The 19,084-nt window shown below is 35.3% G+C and overlaps 1 protein-coding gene across 1 annotated transcript in view; it reads right to left on the bottom strand.

Annotated features, from left to right (window-relative positions):
- Positions 1–19,084, bottom strand: part of LOC132548433 (inactive phospholipase C-like protein 2) — a 90,364-nt gene that overhangs the window by 39,118 nt on the left and 32,162 nt on the right. The window contains exons 2-3 of the mRNA XM_060212298.1: positions 6,810–6,959; positions 3,299–3,517 (exon numbers count right to left, since the gene is read on the bottom strand). Coding sequence (XP_060068281.1) covers positions 3,299–3,517; positions 6,810–6,959 — 369 coding nt within the window. The remainder of the gene's footprint in view (positions 1–3,298; positions 3,518–6,809; positions 6,960–19,084) is intronic.

Raw genomic sequence — 19,084 nt, 5'->3', positions numbered from 1 at the left:
TAGCCTTCTCAAACCACACTGACCACTAGCCTTCTCACCCTGAACTGACCACTATCCTTCTCACCCTAAACTGACCACTATGCTTCTCACCCTGAACTGACCACTAGCCTTCTCAAACCAAACTGACCACTATCCTTTTCACTCTACACTGACCACTATCCTTGTCGCCCTAAACTGACCACTATTCTTCTCACCCTAAACTGCCCACTAACCTGCTCAACCTTAATTGACCACTCGGCTTTCACCGCAGAAATATAGTTACACGACTGAATCAATCATTTCACCAGTGAAGAGACTGTAAAGTAGATTCTAAACTCCCAATGATGTCCCTAATATGCTGAAGACAACAGCTGCTTATAGCTGATAAGCAACATATTCACGTAAATATGCATTTAATGGTGTAAAATGTCAAAATCTTATCTCAGGCAGCAGAGAATGTGGATGTTAAGATTTTTGGCTCTGCCCAGTGATCAGCACAAACTCAATAAGATACAGTTATATTAGCATCACTGTCCTGTAACATAGTAAATATATTTAGCAATGAAAATGAAATGATGTATGACATGCTGAGTGAGGTGACCAATCATATGCAATCTTTTTCAAAACTGACCAATCAAATCAAAGAATTTTCTCTACTGCTAATAAGCATTTATAATCCAAATTCATTGAAGAAGGCCTTGGTAGATCAGTGAAAGCTATCTCTATCACAATTATTCATTACTTCTCGTTCAATGCTATATACAGTGGAGAAGAATAGTCCTGTTTGTCAAAACCAACCTGCTTGACCATCTTTAATATAGCAATGTCCATGGATAACTTTAATTGAAGTAAATACTCCAACCTTCAGCTGGGAAAGTAACTTTCTAAAATTCTTTTTTCAACATATATGACTCCTTTAATAATAATCCTCCAGTTAGCTTGTCTGACTGATGACAGTTACAGTTCATTATCAAGTATCAGGTGTTGACAACCGTTCTTTATTATTGCTTCTCACTTTCAAGAAAATCAATATGTGTCATTTCTCTCACAAAATTCTTCCAGATGAGGTCTAACTAACATCCTCTGTATAATTTCCAATACAAAGATGTGTTGAATTCAATCGTTTTTTTATACCCGACGACACGTTATTTTTCGAATGCCTACTGGATTATGATCCTGTTTCGTGTTTTCCTATAACAGCATTGGAATGACACTGTGTACAGTGTTGTTTTACCACAGTTATAGAACAGTTACTAGGATATGTGGATTGAAAGTGTTTAATGTGTCTAGCTGTAGAACAGTGACTTTATTAACATCTATTGATAAAAAGAAATTCCATAGGGACCATGCTCCTCACAATTGTTTGATCTTTATTTGATCTATTGAAATTGGATCCTTTTCCTTCTTTCCTATCATTTTCTTTGTTTTTATTTATTGTTAAATGAAATTTGAAAATTCCTCTGAAGAAATCATGACAATAATCTGAACTGACAAATCAAAGATGATCCTCAGCTGTTTTGTTTTCTGATCAATCCCAAAATCAGAAGGGCACAATTCTGGACCAAGGTGAAATAAGAGGAAGACCTGTCCAGTATTTCTGAAGAAATAGCAATGACAAACTTAGTGATAATGAAAATCAAAGATGACCATCTTTCAGCCTTTCCATTTTATTCTATTTTTTATTTTTTACTGATAAGTCTCAAAATCAATTGGGGCGCCACAGGAAAGCCATCTTATTTTTCTAACAGGTCTAAAAATCAAAAGGACTCACCTTAAGCCCAAGGAGAACCTATATATGAATTCTTATTCTCAAGAAATAGAGATAACTAAATCCAAGATGGCCAACTTTCTGTCATTTTATTTATCAGAATATTCCTAAAATCAAAAGGGCATAAGAGGAATCTTCATATGAAATTTATAAATGATATATCCAGTTCTTTTCAGAGAATCGTGATAACAAGATGAAACATGTAAACCAGCAAAAAAAAAAAAACTGCAGAATTCAAATGTTGATGGTAAATCGTTAATATCCTTTAATTATAGCAAATGTTTAAGGACAGACAAATAGGGTGGATGAAAGAGAGATGACCAAAGACAAAGGACAATCGGAACACCTGATGATGATGGGCTAAAGATTAAGTAACCTTTATTTGTTTGTAGTGTTTTACTGTTGTGTGGTGTTAGTACAGTGACTTCAGTAAACCAATAATGATCCTGATTTAACTGTTGTTGTATGACAGTCAATGATGCAGTACAGGCACTTCCAAAGCCTTTTATTAATATCTCAATTTTGCTCTTTTTCACTGACTGGGAAAAATTGAGAAACAAAACCCAACAAAACAAAATGGAACAAAACAAAAAGCAATTTACCTACTGGGATATATTAGTTACTGACAAAAGAAGATTCCTGTCGAGAACTTTAACTTTATGTGCTGACATTAGGTAACCCAACTCCAAATGATCGCCAAGGTTTCAAAGTCTGTATTTGTTTTACAAATGTATTTTTCTGAGGTTAAGGTTTTCAATGCACACCATTTCCCCATTAATATAACTTTTTTTAGGACAATCTGAAACATGAAAGTTGTCTATTTTCAAAACTTCCATTTGAAAACTTGAATTAATGTCATCATACTACCAAGCTGTTTAAAGTAATTTAACTTTTAACATATTTGCACAAATACTGTTTGGATGAAATATTGCTAAAAAAGACAATGCCATGATTTCTACACAAGCGTATCAGAGACGGTCATCATCATCCATACTATTCCACAGTGATAAATTGTCTAATTTCAAGGCACTCCCTACTGTTCTTTTGTCAGTCAGCTATTATAAGCAATCATTATCCAAAATCCACTGAGGATTTTTAGAAAATTGTATACATTTACGTTCTTTTCATATGATGTTGATGATGAATTGCTAATGTCGGCCACATATGATAAGAAGAGCTCAACATCCCATTGATTCCAGCCATGCGTTAGTGGCAGCAGAGTCTGGTTACTTTGCCCAGTTGTCACTAGGAACTTCATTTCTGTGTTTGGTTAGACCAAATAGTTGGCTTCTAATACATGTTTTTTTCCAAACAATTTCTATGGTTTTCATATTATTTTTTTGTCATTTCAAAGCATTATAGAGCGAAAGAAGCTCCATGTAATTTTTACTGAAGACATCCTGGAAAATAAGATAATCCTTCAGCTTTGCTTCAGTCTGTTTAAGTTGACTACAGAAACTGCTGTTAGCTAACAAGAGTTCCGACAACACAGATGCAAATACCTGATTTCAATATGAATATGTTTTGTCAAAATTACACTGTGTTACTTACATGTGACGGTCTTACTGCTTGTGGTGAGTAAACAAGTCAGTCCAGTTACCCAAATATTAGCTTCATCTGCAGTGTTAGCAATCAGGTCCATGGACTCAAATTCATCTCCATAGATGACAGAGAAAGCACACTCATCCTGGTAGATACCCGCAATCTCCTTGTTCTTGAGGGCCTCTGTGTTCTTTCCCACCCTCACCTCCTTGATTATCTGTATGGGAACTAGGTAAAAAAGGAAAGATAACTTTATAAGGGTCATTGTTGTTTGGGAGGACTAATCCTCAAGCAAACATTGCATCACAAATATTTTTGGAATTATAGTGTCACAAGTACATTGACTTACTCAATAACTTTTAACTGTGCCCTTCATCTTTCAGGAAGGTCAATCTGTTTATATTAGTAAATATGTGATTTCTGTTTTTGGTCCTAAGTAAAGATGGTTTATTCTGTTTGTTATTTCTAGTGATGATGAAGAGCTGAAAATACAACAAACTGAAAATCTGAAAAAAATTGTAGTAGCATAATGATAAAAGCTTCATCAGTCTAGTTTTTGTTGTCATGTTTCACTTTGTATAAATAATTGTAAGTTCTGTAACCATTGCTCGTCCTCTTATCTATTGGATGCTCCAACTGCCTGGAGATGCATGTCATTCTGAAATTTTATTGGACACTTTCAGGCCTCACAAGCCTATGTAGTAAAGAACAATATACCCAAGATATTGTGGAATTTTTCACTCAAGTTGTAAAACAGCAGATGTTCTGTAATATACACACAAAATTAACATTGGAGGTTGTTTTTTGGACATTTTGCTCCTGTTTTCATCTATGAGTGATCTCACAAGTTTGGTTTGGCTCGATATTGCATAATATCCTATCAATAGTTATGGTCATTTATGGATTACCTCCCTTTGTAAATCAGGTAAAAGCATGTTGCAATTGCATGTGTTTGTAGGAGACTGCTATATGTTTGTTGGGCTGCCTTGTGATAGCACAGAATTGAGGCCAAATTTATAATGCTTCCACACTGGAGTATACTGCTGCAGGCCCTTAGCTGGACACACCATCCGGTCAAAACTATACTGACAATGAGCAAATTAGTCATTTAACTAATAAAACTACAAAGATAATGGGGGAGGGGGGGGGGGAGGTGGGGGGGAGGGCAGAAGGGGATTATTACTTAAACCTTGTTCCCATTCTATATGATTATTGATAAGTACAAGCAGGGCAGATAAGGTATATCTGGGATTCATAATCTCAGCCTCGATGTTCAATGTGTCAGTAAAAATACAGTCTGTCTACTATTTAAATGAAAATGCATCAGGACTGTGGTTTGAGATTTATCAATCAAACATTGCCATATTCACTACATAATGAACTAGAGACAATGGAAAAGAGACAATGTAATCCATCCTATCCATTATCTCCCTGTCAAATGACTGCTGATAATACACAAGTTGTAAGTCTTGAATAATTCATTATACTAGGGTTGATGTCATTTATATTACCAAACATTTCCATACAGTTCTTGAATGATTATATTCCTTATCATTAGTCTGACACATATTGTAATGGAAAATGCTTATAGACTCAAAGTACCAACAGAAAAAAGCTTCAATTTCAGCAACACAGAATATCAAACTGTTTTATTTAACAGAAAGTCACGTCAAATGTGAGTATAAATTAGGCTGCGTCAATGTTTAAATGAAATCCGTCAATTTGGTAGCGTAATCAAGCCATTAGTCAGTATTACTTCTTTCCAAAGAAGGCTTACGATTTAAAGTATAAACAGAACTTGCACTGGATATTACAGCAGTAATGGTAACATATTTTCTTCACGGTAATGATACCAATACTATTAGACTCTGCCTCGCAGAATATGCAATAGCAAATTTTGAGAAATACAAATCCATTATTTTGTTCATCACTTCATGTTTGGCAACCATATTTTTTATCATAAGTCTAAGTCATGACCCAAAGACTTAGTATTTGTAGCCAAAATAACATAATTGTGTTCATTTCTTCATATCTAGCAACTGTGTTTTTTATCATAGGTCCAAGTCAGCTGTGGAAAAAAATAACATAATTGTGTTCATTTCTTCATATCTAGCAACAGTGGTTTTTATCATAGGGCCAAGTCATGATCCTAAGACTTAATAATTTGTGACTAAAATAACATAATTGAGTTCATTTCTTTATAGCTAGCTATTGAATCTTTTTTTATCCTGCAACTGGCAGTGCTGTTGTCAAAATACACCTGCCACATATATTTTCGCTGTATTTCGCTGTGACAGAAAACAGCTGTGTGGTAATTTGACAGAATTATTCTCTGAATTTACTTAAATATTTTGTTTAGAAATATAAATAGTTGTTAAAATAAGCAATTTTACATGTTGTAATGAACAAGTCGATTTATGAAAATTCAGAAGATGTCTGTTATAGTCGAAGAAACTTTGTTTCCATGGGGAGCAATTATGGTGTATGTCATCACGCAAAATTCAGCGTAACAACAACGCCTGTTAAACAACGATTGAACAAAATATTTTTTTAAGTTTTGAATTTCTGATTTGCAGTCAATGCTGCAGGATAAATAGAATACATTGTCAGTGTCTTGGAATATAAGCTGGATTTTGGCTCGGGATAGAAAGGCAAAAGTGAGTCACCAGAGGCTCGCCACTTTTGTCTTTCTTCTCCCTCGACAAAATACAGCTGATTAGTGGAAAACCAAAATGTCATGTTTTTGCTTCAATGGTACAATTTACACTCTGTTGGCTATTTTTATCAGCAATACCAAGTTGTGATCTTCAGAACACATTTTATCGAAGTTGCAGAGATACACACTGAATACAATCAAATTTGTGATGATACACCATCATGAAGCCTTTACAGTAATGGGTGAATAAATTATACGGCAAAACATTAGCGGATGACACAGTTTAGATATTTCAAAGAATGAACAAACAAACGTCAAGGAAAATTACTGTTTCTATGGGAATAACAAATCAAATTACAAATTTATTGTCATCAAAAAGTATCGGTTAGAGACAAGTCAGTTTGGTACCTCTGAAAATTAAATTCTGGGTTTAAATGTCGGAAAAAATGTGTTAACTATTAATATCATGTTCTGCCTATTATCATATTTTCCCATGACAAATGGAACATGATATTGAACGGATTTCACTGTGTAATAAGGAGCAACCTTGGCCAAATATTAAGACTATGTAGCATTTTTAAAAAACTAACACATGGCCCTTTAGGCCAGATGAAAAAACAATTCAACAACTCCAATACAGAATGTTACAGATCTGAATTCTTGTGATCAGACAATTTATCTTTCTTTGAAGGACTGGTATTAACTACTAGAGTAGCGTTTTTTATTGATTTGTTTTGATGTAGCTTGAACGCCATTGAAACACATAGAATGCAATATTAATTCAACGTCCTGACTCTGCTTTTTCGACAGTTTACAAGCAAAATGCTTTCTTCCTATTTGGTTTTATGTTTTTAGAATACTTACTTCTCGCTTTGTGAGCTTTTTTAGACGTTGGATACCATCGTATTTCAGTCATGTCTGAGTTTAACATAAATGTGCGATGGTACTGACGACTGTTGGAGCGTACTTTAATCAATTCACTTCCCTTCTGCATAAACGACAAGCAGTCTTGTGCTGAAAATAAAGAAGAAAACTAATAATTTCCATTTTCAATTGGTGAAGAGTAAATATGTTCTGATTAAAAACAATGTGAAGATAATTATAATAGAACAGACAGGATTAAAGAAAAGCAGTTTTACAATGTGTTGGTTGAGAAGGGCTATATCGAAAAGATTGAGCATTCGTAGTTCTTGATAAAGTAGTCATCAAGTCCTAAATCTATGTTACATAATATTAATTCTGGTAATGTTTCTATGTACAGTCCCTATTCTTAAAATCTGGAATCTATTCAAAATTCCAAATTTTATAGTTATATATCATTTCTAGCTCATATTTAAGTAAATTTTACATCAGAAGAAACAGGAAATTTGAATATAATGTCTGTAGTTGTTAACAGAAAATTATTGAGATAAAGTCAATTTTTAAGCATGATAATTGATAAAGATTGGTTCAACTGTGTGTGGTTGTCAACAGATGATAGAGTAAATGTGACTGATGTTAATAAAAATCAGGGTAATAATCTGATCATCCACTAGATTTTATCAGTGATGTCACTCACTATTTACTAAAAGTAAAATTAAAAACCATTTTCAAATGAGCTTTTTCAATAAATTATTAAATGTCTTTCTTTTCAGAGTGAACATTCAAGCAGAATATTGTTTATATTTATGAAGGTCCTGTACACCACCAGATTTATTTTTAATTCCATACTTTGTGTTATCGTGACAGCAAAAGAGTTATTTTCCTTCTATTGATCAAATATATTCGTTGCTTTGTTGTTTTTCTGAATTATTCATTTATAAAGGAGGGGCAATCAGTTTAAATCTACATTCACAGAGCCTTTTCCTGCTAAAATCAGATATGGTGAAAATAGTGTTGAAATCGCTGAATGACAACAACCAACATTTTTATATTTACCACTTAGCTTGATTGTCCAGAGTTGCCTCAATAGTACTGATGTATAAAATCACCTCTCAAATCTCAAAAGCGTTTCTAATCATGATATCTACTCTTACATAATGATCAGATATTCAATTTCTATAACATGTTTCAGGAACAAAACCATCCAAGATTAAGTATAAGGTACTATATCACAAGGACATATTTTTTTAAGAGTTGTATTTAAACACTGAAGTTCATCCCATAGAATATATCAAGAATAAAAATTACAATTCTATACAAATTTATACAAATGAAATTTTAACAAATTTGCAGTCCTTAATTTTATCATACACAAAAAAACAGCACTTGAAATCAGATCCTAACCAAAGACTGATATTTAGGGACAAGAATAGGAAATAACTCTGGCACTGAGTAAAATGGCACACAAATTGTCAGCATCATTGACACCAGTCAGATGCCAGAAAGTGTTCGTGGATCTCATAAACAACCTGGTATGAAAGTGGCTCAAGCTTGTTTGCTTATTAGAAGAAAATTTTCTCAAAACAATCATGTATTGTGTGAGGTTATGATCTTTATGTCTGACACCAACATATACACTATCTTCTCTTCATGAGCGCTCCTGATCTGTTATGATAGGGCTATATCCTGTTTAGCTCACCCAAACTCTCATACAAACATATCACTTACAACACAGACAAACTTCAGAATCTTCACACACGAAGTGGGTAAAGTTATCTCTTCACTAATTTCCTTCCAGATACACACAAAGCTATGATGCCTCACTATAATCCTTAAAACAGTGAAGAAAAGTTCCTGTCAACTTAAACAAGATAAGCTTTAGAAGGAGGCTGACTGTAACCCCGAACCCAGCTCACATGTTTCCTTAGTCTGGAATTAAGTAATGATGGAGTCAATCAAAAGTAATTATCTTGAACATTAGAAAAAAAAATCACACACAACTGGAAAATGGAAATTAATGGGAATAATTTTTTTCCTAGCCTAGAATTGATACACATTGAGGTCATGAATTTGATTTAAAATTAGGAACTCAGCACAAGGTCACATGCATTTCTTAACCTGAACAACAGGGCCACATGCATGTCGGGCACTGAGCAACAGGGCCACATGCATGTCTGGAACTAAGCAACAAGGTCACATGCATTTCTTAAACGAAGCAATAGGGCCACATGCATGTCTGGAACTGAGCAACAGGGCCACATGCATGTCTGGAACTGAGCAACAGGGTCACATGCATGTCTAGAACTAAGCAACAGGGCCACATGCATGTCTGGAACTAAGCAACAAGGTCACATGCATTTCTTAAACGAAGCCACAGGGCCACATGCATGTCTGGAACTGAACAACAGGGCCACATGCATGTCTGGAACTGAGCAACAGGGCCACATGCATGTCTAGAACTAAGCAACAGGGCCACATGCATGTCTGGAACTAAGCAACAGGGCCACATGCATTTCTTTAACCGAGCAACAGGGCCACATACATGTCAGAAACCGGACAACAGAGCCACATGTATGCCTGAAACTGGGCAACAGGGCCACATGCATGACTGGAACTGGGCAACAGGGCCACATGTATGTCTGAAACTGGACAACAGGGCCACATGCATGACTGGAACTGGGCAACAGGGCCACATGTATGTCTGAAACTGGGCAACAGGGCCACATGTATGTCTGAAACTGGGCAACAGGGCCACATGTATGTCTGAAACAGGACAACAGGGCCACATGTATGTCTGAAACTGGGCAACAGAGCCATATGTATGTCTGAAAGTGGACAACAGGGCCACATGTATGTCTAAAACTGGGCAACAGAGCCATATGTATGCCTGAAACTGGGCAACAGGGCCACATGCATGACTGGAACTGGGCAAAAAGGCCACATGCATGACTGGAACTGGGCAACAGGGCCACATGTATTTCTGAAATTGGGCAACAGGGCCATATCCATGTCTGGAACTAGGAAACAGGGTTACATGTCTGGAACTGGGCAACAGGGCCACATGTATTTCTGAAACTAGGCAACAGGGCCACATGTATGTCTGAAATTGGGCAACAGGGCCATATCCATGTCTGGAACTAGGAAACAGGGTTACATGTCTGGAACTGGAACTGGAACTAGGCAACAGGGTTACATGGGTCACATGTCTGGATCTAAGCAATAAGGTCAGAAGTCAGAATTAAGGTAACAGGGTTACATGCTTGAATATAGCCTGGAACTGAACAAACGGTTCAAATTAAAATATGCATGTACGTTTAACAGTTACAGCCAGTTGCCGTGGCAATAAAGGTCTCCTGTTTAATTAAAATCTTGGAACACATCATAATAGTGTTATATATTTTATAACCTGAAACTTCCGCTTAAACAATTGGGTCAGGGGAGTAAAATAATGTAGGCAATAGCTTAACTTGTTTATAAACACTGACATTTATTCTGCTACAATTACCACTGTAACTGCTCATTAACACTGCATGCGGTGTGCCCAGTGGGAAAAGCAAGATTGATCATAATGTGTATTATCTAGATAATCCAACATAGCTAGCAACAGGCAATAAATCTCAGACGCTGCTAGAGGATCCATATTTGTTTGTTTAATCAAATACCCTGTACTAATAGCAGGAATACTGTAGACTAACGTGTCTCATTCAGAAAGAAATTTCCAACTTTTTAGGTTGAAAGTAGTAAAAATATTTGAAATTTTGAAAATACCCAGATTTGTCACAACAGCAGAATCTCCAATAAGTGGATGGACTGTGATACATAACTAGAATAATTCTGTCCAGAAATGGTAAATTTCCTGCTTCATACACTTATAGCTGGATAGTATGGTAACACAACTGAATCCTGGAGGTAAAAAGATATGGGATTTTGAGAATACTAAACATGAATCCTGGGGTAAAAAGATATGGGATTTGGAGAATATGAAACAAACTCATTTATGTACCATATTTTCTGGCCTATAAACTGCACCTGAGTATAAGCCGCATGGCTGGTTTTTATCGATTTTCACATTTAAGCTGCATCCTTTTTAAGGATATGATAACCACTGTTGTTGATGTTTGATATACCAGTAACAGGTAACAAGAAGCAGTTTATCAAGATTGTCAGTGTAACATTTCATAAAATTTACTGATGAATTTTGCACAAATAATCCTGTTTTTTACGGATGTATTTTCAAATAATACTGGTCTTTTAAAATACATGAAATATTGAACTTGTTTGGAGCCTTCAATAATTGCCAATGTACAGGTAGGGCCTGATGTAACATACAGCATTGCAACCTCTGTACTGTTTAATATTAACGAAGGCTTTTGCATGTTGATAAAAGTCCTATAATCCTGTAATACATTTTTGTAAGCCACATCAAAGCTGCGGACATCGTAAACAAACATGGCGGCCATTCTAGATTTTGACCTCTTCACGTCATGACGTATAGCATATCACTGTGTAAACGGACATGGTGGGGACCATAGTGTGTTTTTCCATTAATTTTCATTAAATGGTAAATACGCGATTTGTTGGTCACAAACACATGGTACTCGTAAAAACCGTCTCATACGTTTTGTACTGGTACTACATTTTTTTCCCCCATTCTTCCAATTTTTTTGGTTTCATATCAACAGGTATGATTAATTAAATCCCCCGGAATGTTATTCGATGCAATCTTCAAATTATTTAGTATACTACTGTAATTGGTTCTACACAATTTGTTTCAGTCACAAACATGTGTTATTCTTAAAAACCAGTTTATGACATTTGTAATGGACTACTTTTTCCCACCGTTCTGCCCATTTTTTTGGTTTTGTCCACTTATAAGTACACTGGCCTATAAGTCTCACCTCCAACTTGCGAGGGAAAAAGTTGCGGGTTATAGGCGGCAAAATACGGTATATATAAAATTCAAAATTTGAAAATGTTGGGATAATTCTGGGTCATTAAAAATTCAAACCAAAACATTGATTTTTAAATTCTCCTTTTTCCAAAAGTTAATCATTGTAAAAATTGTTTTTAAATTAAAACTTGATATTATCTGACATGACCACAGTTGATGGATGTTTGGCTAGACTTGTGCAGTATTACATCGAAATTTTAAATATAAATAAAACAATCTTTATCCTTTCATTTCACTTCACAGCAAGATTTGTTTAGATATCTGATCTGAGTTATAGTTTTTGTTTCAACCAAAATTTTTTGATTTCTTATTTCTTAAATGCAACCATTTGAATTTCATTTCTCTACAATCTCTGCAAGCTTTGAACAACCCGTGTCTGTCTTATAGTAAGCATATGAATAAAAATAAAACAATTTCTGAAGAAAAAAATCGTCAAAACTGCAGTCAGGCTGTAAAGTAAAAGTGCAAATGACCAGGACAATCTGATTGACCTTGGAAGTAAACCATGTCAATAGGGACACCAGTTAAACTAGATACACAATTCCTTCCCTTAATTGCCAGCGATGAATGGAGACATCATATGGAATTCCATATATAGCCTAGGGCAGTTTGTAAATGCATGTCAAAAGGTGTCTAATAACGATATGATACACAGCAATACATCACTACCACAGCCTATCAGAAACATTAACCACATAACAGTAATCGTCCCTGTGGGCAGAAATGTTCTGTGTGGTGATTAGAAGCCAGTATTGATGACATCTTTATGGAGAATGTGGTTATTATGACATTTCGAGTTGTTGAGATGATAAGCTTTCGGAAGAACTGTGATAAAAAAATATATCACAATAGTGATCCTCTTAACTATAGTTCTTATACTACCTGCAGCAATATATATCACCAAGGTGATGGGCTCAATCTTAAAAAGATTTCAAAACAAAACAATTTCATTTATCACCAAATTTCAGTGAAAATTACTTTTACTTAAATACACAGAAAATCAATTTTCTACTAGAGAAAATCCTTAATGAAAATTAAAGAATTTGAACTCTACGAAATTGTTCAAATCCAATCTGAAGAGACATATTTGCTCCTGATGTTGTGCCTGAAGAGAAACATTCATTGTCCCTGATATTGTGTGTGAGGAAGAATGTTCCTTGTCCTTGATATTGTGTCTGAGGGAAAATATTCCTTGTGTCCCTGATATTGTGTCTGAGGGAAGAATATTCCTTGTGCCCCTGACATTGTGTCTGAGGGAAGAATATTCCTTGTGTCCCTGATATTGTGTCTGAGGGAAGAATATTCCTTGTGTCCCTGATATTGTGTCTGACGGAAGAATATTCCTTGTGCCCCTGACATTGTGTCTGAGGGAAGAATATTCCTTGTGTCCCTGATATTGTGTCTGAGGGAAGAATATTCCTTCTGTCCTCGATATTGTACCAAATGGTCCAGACAGTATTATCAATTTTTATGAATTTGCTGGATATGTTCTATCAGGAAATACATTTCATTTTAAAGAAAATAATTACAATTTTTTAGACAAAGCATGTGGCACAAATCATTTATTATATCCTAAACAATAATCCGATTTTCTCATGGCATCTTAACTTACTTATCTTGCCTACCTGGTATAGATAAACTTTTAAGAAAGCATCTGTTGATCCCGATTTTGATTAGAAATATGACGACAAACAGGAAGCATTTTAACAAGCTATCTGATAGCCAGGAAATACCGCCTGTACAATCTAGTAAGTAACATGATTAGTATAAACTTACTAGTTTTCCTGGTCCAATTTTGTCCTTACATCAAGGAAAAGTAAACTAGGCTATTTTGGTCCTAACCACATGTTTCTCTAAATTCAAGTGATTGCATTTCAATGAAAATCTAATTAATTTTAATTCTAGACCATCTTATATTTGGTTTCCTATTTGTGTTGACACTAGCTCACATTAATGTCACCTGTTCCTACAATTTTTATCTGTATGATTTATATCATAAGGACATACATAAATTGTATACTGAATGGTTCAACATATGGTCTCCTCTTTAAATGTAGCCTAGCTCTGTTCTTGAAGATAAAGAGATTTGTTACAAAATCCTTTTCTTCAACTGTACACCAATTAACAAACAGTGCATAGCACAAATATTGTTTCTTTTCTTACTATAAAAACAGGCTGTTCCATCCCTGGGTATTTGGAATGCTTTCTGGACTTGATAACTTATCATAACCACCTACATTGTTTTACACAGTGTTCTGGTAATGTCATCGCCCTGCTTTAGATTTAATGTCTGTTGTCTGGGAAAATTGTCAGAGAAATTTATCAAAGGAGCTTTGATATTTATGTAGGAATGGATTTATGCAGAAATTGATGTAACAGCTGAAGATATTTCAATGATAATCCTTTCTATATGTCAGAGTATTGGAAAGGAAAATCGTGACTTTGCTCAGCCAAGAAACTCTCAAGGGCAATGACTCTCTTATACATGTAATTAAGATAAATGAAATGCTTGTGATAGAAATGCGTGTAAAGTTTCAATTCTTCCACTACCATGCATACAATCAAATGAATTAAGAATTAGTAGCTTCATGTAGAATTAAGGAAACTGTAAACCACATGTTTTTCCACATGGAGACATACCATCTAGAACACCACTAATGGTACTTTTTCACCAGGTGTTATCCTCCTGGTACTTTTTCACCAGGTCTTATCGTCCTGGTACTTTTTCACCAGGTCTTATCCTCCTGGTACTTTTTCACCAGATCTTATCCTCCTGGTACTTTTTCACCAGATCTTATCCTCCTGGTACTTTTTCACCAGATCTTATCCTCCTGGTACTTTTTCACCAGATCTTATCCTCCTGGTACTTTTTCACCAGGTCTTATCCTCCTGGTACTTTTTCACCAGGTCTTATCCTCCTGGTACTTTTTCACCAGGTCTTATCCTCCTGGTACTTTTTCACCAGGTCTTATCCTCCTGGTACTTTTTCACCAGGTCTTATCCTCCTGGTACTTTTTCACTAGGTCTTATCCTCCTGGTACTTTTTCACCAGATCTTATCCTCCTGGTACTTTTTCACCAGGTCTTATCCTCCTGGTACTTTTTCACCAGGTCTTATCCTCCTGGTACTTTTTCACCAGGTCTTATCCTCCAGGTACTTTTTCACCAGGTCTTATCCTCCTGGTACTTTTTCACCAGATCTTATCCTCCTCTTACTTTTTCACCAGGTCTTATCCTCCTGGTACTTTTTCACCAGGTCTTATCCTCCTGGTACTTTTTCACCAGGTCTTATCTGTCTTATCCTCCTGGTACTTTTTCACCAGGTCTTATCCTCCTGGTACTTTTTCACCAGGTCTTATCCTCCTGGTACTTTTTCACCAGGTCTTATCCGTCTTATCCTCATGGTACTTTTTCACCAGGTTTTATCCTCCTGGTACTTTTTCACCAGGTCTTATCCTCATGGTACTTTTTCACCAGGTCTTATCCGTCTTATCCTCCTGATACTTTTTCACCAGGTCTTATCCGTCTTATCCTCCTGGTACTTTTTCACCAGGTCTTATCCTCCTGGTACTTTTTCACCAGGTCTTATCCGTCTTATCCTCCTGGTACTTTTTCACCAGATCTTATCCTCCTGGTACTTTTTCACCAGATCTTATCCTCCTGGTACTTTTTCACCAGATCTTATCCTCCTGGTACTTTTTCACCAGGTCTTATCCTCCTGGTACTTTTTCACCAGGTCTTATCCTCATGGTACTTTTTCACCAGGTCTTATCCGTCTTATCCTCATGGTACTTTTTCACCAGGTCTTATCCGTCTTATCCTCCTGGTACTTTTTCACCAGGTCTTATCCTCATGGTACTTTTTCACCAGGTCTTATCCGTCTTATCCTCATGGTACTTTTTCACCAGGTCTTATCCTCATGGTACTTTTTCACCAGGTCTTATCCGTCTTATCCTCATGGTACTTTTTCACCAGGTCTTATCCGTCTTATCCTCCTGGTACTTTTTCACTAGGTCTTATCCTCCTGGTACTTTTTCACCAGGTCTTATCCGTCTTATCCTCCTGGTACTTTTTCACCAGGTCTTATCCTCATGGTACTTTTTCACCAGGTCTTATCTGTCTTATCCTCATGGTACTTTTTCACCAGGTCTTATCCTCATGGTACTTTTTCACCAGGTCTTATCCGTCTTATCCTCATGGTACTTTTTCACCAGGTCTTATCCGTCTTATCCTCCTGGTACTTTTTCACCAGGTCTTATCCTCCTGGTACTTTTTCACCAGGTCTTATCCTCCTGGTACTTTTTCACCAGATATTATCCTCATGGTACTTTTTCATCAGGTCTTATCCTCCTGGTACTTTTTCATCAGGTCTTATCCTCCTGGTACTTTTTCACCAGATCTTATCCTCCTGGTACTTTTTCACCAGATCTTATCCTCATGGTACTTTTTCACCAGATCTTATCCTCCTGGTACTTTTTCACCAGGTTTTATCCTCCTGGTACTTTTTCACCAGGTCTTATCCGTCTTATCCTCATGGTACTTTTTCATCAGGTCTTATCCTCCTGGTACTTTTTCACCAGATCTTATCCTCCTGGTACTTTTTCACCAGGTCTTATCCTCCTGGTACTTTTTCACCAGGTCTTATCCTCATGGTACTTTTTCACCAGGTCTTATCCTCCTGGTACTTTTTCACCAGATATTATCCTCATGGTACTTTTTCACCAGGTCTTATCCTCATGGTACTTTTTCATCAGGTCTTACCCTCCTGGTACTTTTTCACCAGGTCTTATCCTCCTGGTACTTTTTCACCAGGTCTTATCCTCCTGGTACTTTTTCACCAGATCTTATCCTCATGGTACTTTTTCACCAGATCTTATCCTTCTGGTACTTTTTCACCAGGTTTTATCCTCCTGGTACTTTTTCACCAGGTCTTATCCTCATGGTACTTTTTCACCAGGTCTTATCCTATTATCTTATTTTCCAGGTCTTCTGTACTGTTTATACTTTTTCACTAGGTCTTATTGTCCTAATAATTTTTCACCAGTTTTAATGTTAATTTTGTCTGGGCCTAATTTTCCTGGTATTGTTTCTAGTGTTTGTAGAGAAACTTGTCCTCTTTTACCAATTCTAAGTGTTTATGAATAATTCGTCGACATACTGCTGTTTCTGCCCCCTTTTTTTTAAACCATAACACCTACTTTTTAGTTTATGTATGTCAGGAAAAACCTCTTTGGTCAGTAAATATTGTTTAACACTGAATTTTATATCACAACTCCTTACTGGAATAGAAATTATCTATCATAGTGCCTCCAGACAACCATTCATCACAGCAGTATCTACACACCTAATGAATAAACACATTTTTGTTGAAAATAACATCTTCTTTCAGGCTTCGCTTTATAATGAATGCCATCTGGTAATAAATCCTTAATTATTTACCCATCATCAGTTTTACCCAAGTGTGCTTGTATCTGTGTGTTTAATTACTATTAAGTGTGCTGTGTGTTTAATTACTGTGTGTTGTTCTGTGTGTTTAATTACTATTAAGTGTGCTTGTATCTGTGTGTTTAATTACTATTAAGTGTGCTTGTATCTGTGTGTTTAATTACTATTAAGTGTGCTTGTATCTGTGTGTTTAATTACTATTAAGTGTGCTTGTATCTGTGTGTTTAATTACTATTAAGTGTGCTTGTATCTGTGTGTTTAATTACTATTAAGTGTGCTTGTATCTGTGTGTTTAATTACTATTAAGTGTGCTTGTATCTGTGTGTTTAATTACTGTGTGTTTAAATTACTATTAAGTGTGCTTGTATCTGTGTGTTTAATTACTATTAAGTGTGCTTGTATCTGTGTGTTTAATTACTATTAAGTGTGCTTGTATCTGTGTGTTTAATTACTATTAAGTGTGCTTGTATCTGTGTGTTTAATTACTATTAAGTGTGCTTGTATCTGTGTGTTTAATTACTATTAAGTGTGCTTGTATCTGTGTGTTTAATTACTATTAAGTGTGCTTGTATCTGTGTGTTTAATTACTATTAAGTGTGCTTGTATCTGTGTGTTTAATTACTATTAAGTGTGCTTGTATCTGTGTGTTTAATTACTATTAAGTGTGCTTGTATCTGTGTGTTTAATTACTATTAAGTGTGCTTGTATCTGTGTGTTTAATTACTATTAAGTGTGCTTGTATCTGTGTGTTTAATTACTATTAAGTGTGCTTGTATCTGTGTGTTTAATTACTATTAAGTGTGCTTGTATCTGTGTGTTTAATTACTATTAAGTGTGCTTGTATCTGTGTGTTTAATTACTATTAAGTGTGCTTGTATCTGTGTGTTTAATTACTATTAAGTGTGCTTGTATCTGTGTGTTTAATTACTATTAAGTGTGCTTGTATCTGTGTGTTTAATTACTATTAAGTGTGCTTGTATCTGTGTGTTTAATTACTATTAAGTGTGCTTGTATCTGTGTGTTTAATTACTATTAAGTGTGCTTGTATCTGTGTGTTTAATTACTATTAAGTGTGTGTTTAATTACTTGTGTTTGTATCTGTGTGTTTAATTACTATTAAGTGTGCTTGTATCTGTGTGTTTAATTACTATTAAGTGTGCTTGTATCTGTGTGTTTAATTACTATTAAGTGTGCTTGTATCTGTGTGTTTAATTACTATTAAGTGTGCTTGTATCTGTGTGTTTAATTACTATTAAGTGTGCTTGTATCTGTGTGTTTAATTACTTTAAGTGTGCTGTGTATCTGTGTGTTTAATTACTATTAAGTGTGCTTGTATCTGTGTGTTTAATTACTATTAAGTGTGCTTGTATCTGTGTGTTTAATTACTATTAAGTGTGCTTGTATCTGTGTGTTTAATTACTATTAAGTGTGCTTGTATCTGTGTTTATACCACAACTCCTTACTGTGTTTAATTACTATTAAGTGTGCTTGTATCTGTGTGTTTAATTACTATTAAGTGTGCTTGTATCTGTGTGTTTAATTACTATTAAGTGTGCTTGTATCTGTGTGTTTAATTACTATTAAGTGTGCTTGTATCTGTGTGTTTAATTACTATTAAGTGTGCTTGTATCTGTGTGTTTAATTACTATTAAGTGTGCTTGTATCTGTGTGTTTAATTACTATTAAGTGTGCTTGTATCTGTGTGTTTAATTACTATTAAGTGTGCTTGTATCTGTGTGTTTAATTACTATTAAGTGTGCTTGTATCTGTGTGTTTAATTACTATTAAGTGTGCTTGTATCTGTGTGTTTAATTACTATTAAGTGTGCTTGTATCTGTGTGTTTAATTACTATTAAGTGTGCTTGTATCTGTGTGTTTAATTA

This window comes from Ylistrum balloti, unplaced genomic scaffold (assembly GCF_031769215.1).
Source record: "Ylistrum balloti isolate Yb309-2 unplaced genomic scaffold, AGI_CSIRO_Ybal_v1 Utg370010, whole genome shotgun sequence".
NCBI lineage: Eukaryota > Metazoa > Mollusca > Bivalvia > Pectinida > Pectinidae > Ylistrum > Ylistrum balloti.
This window is presented reverse-complemented; position numbering and strand designations above follow the sequence as displayed.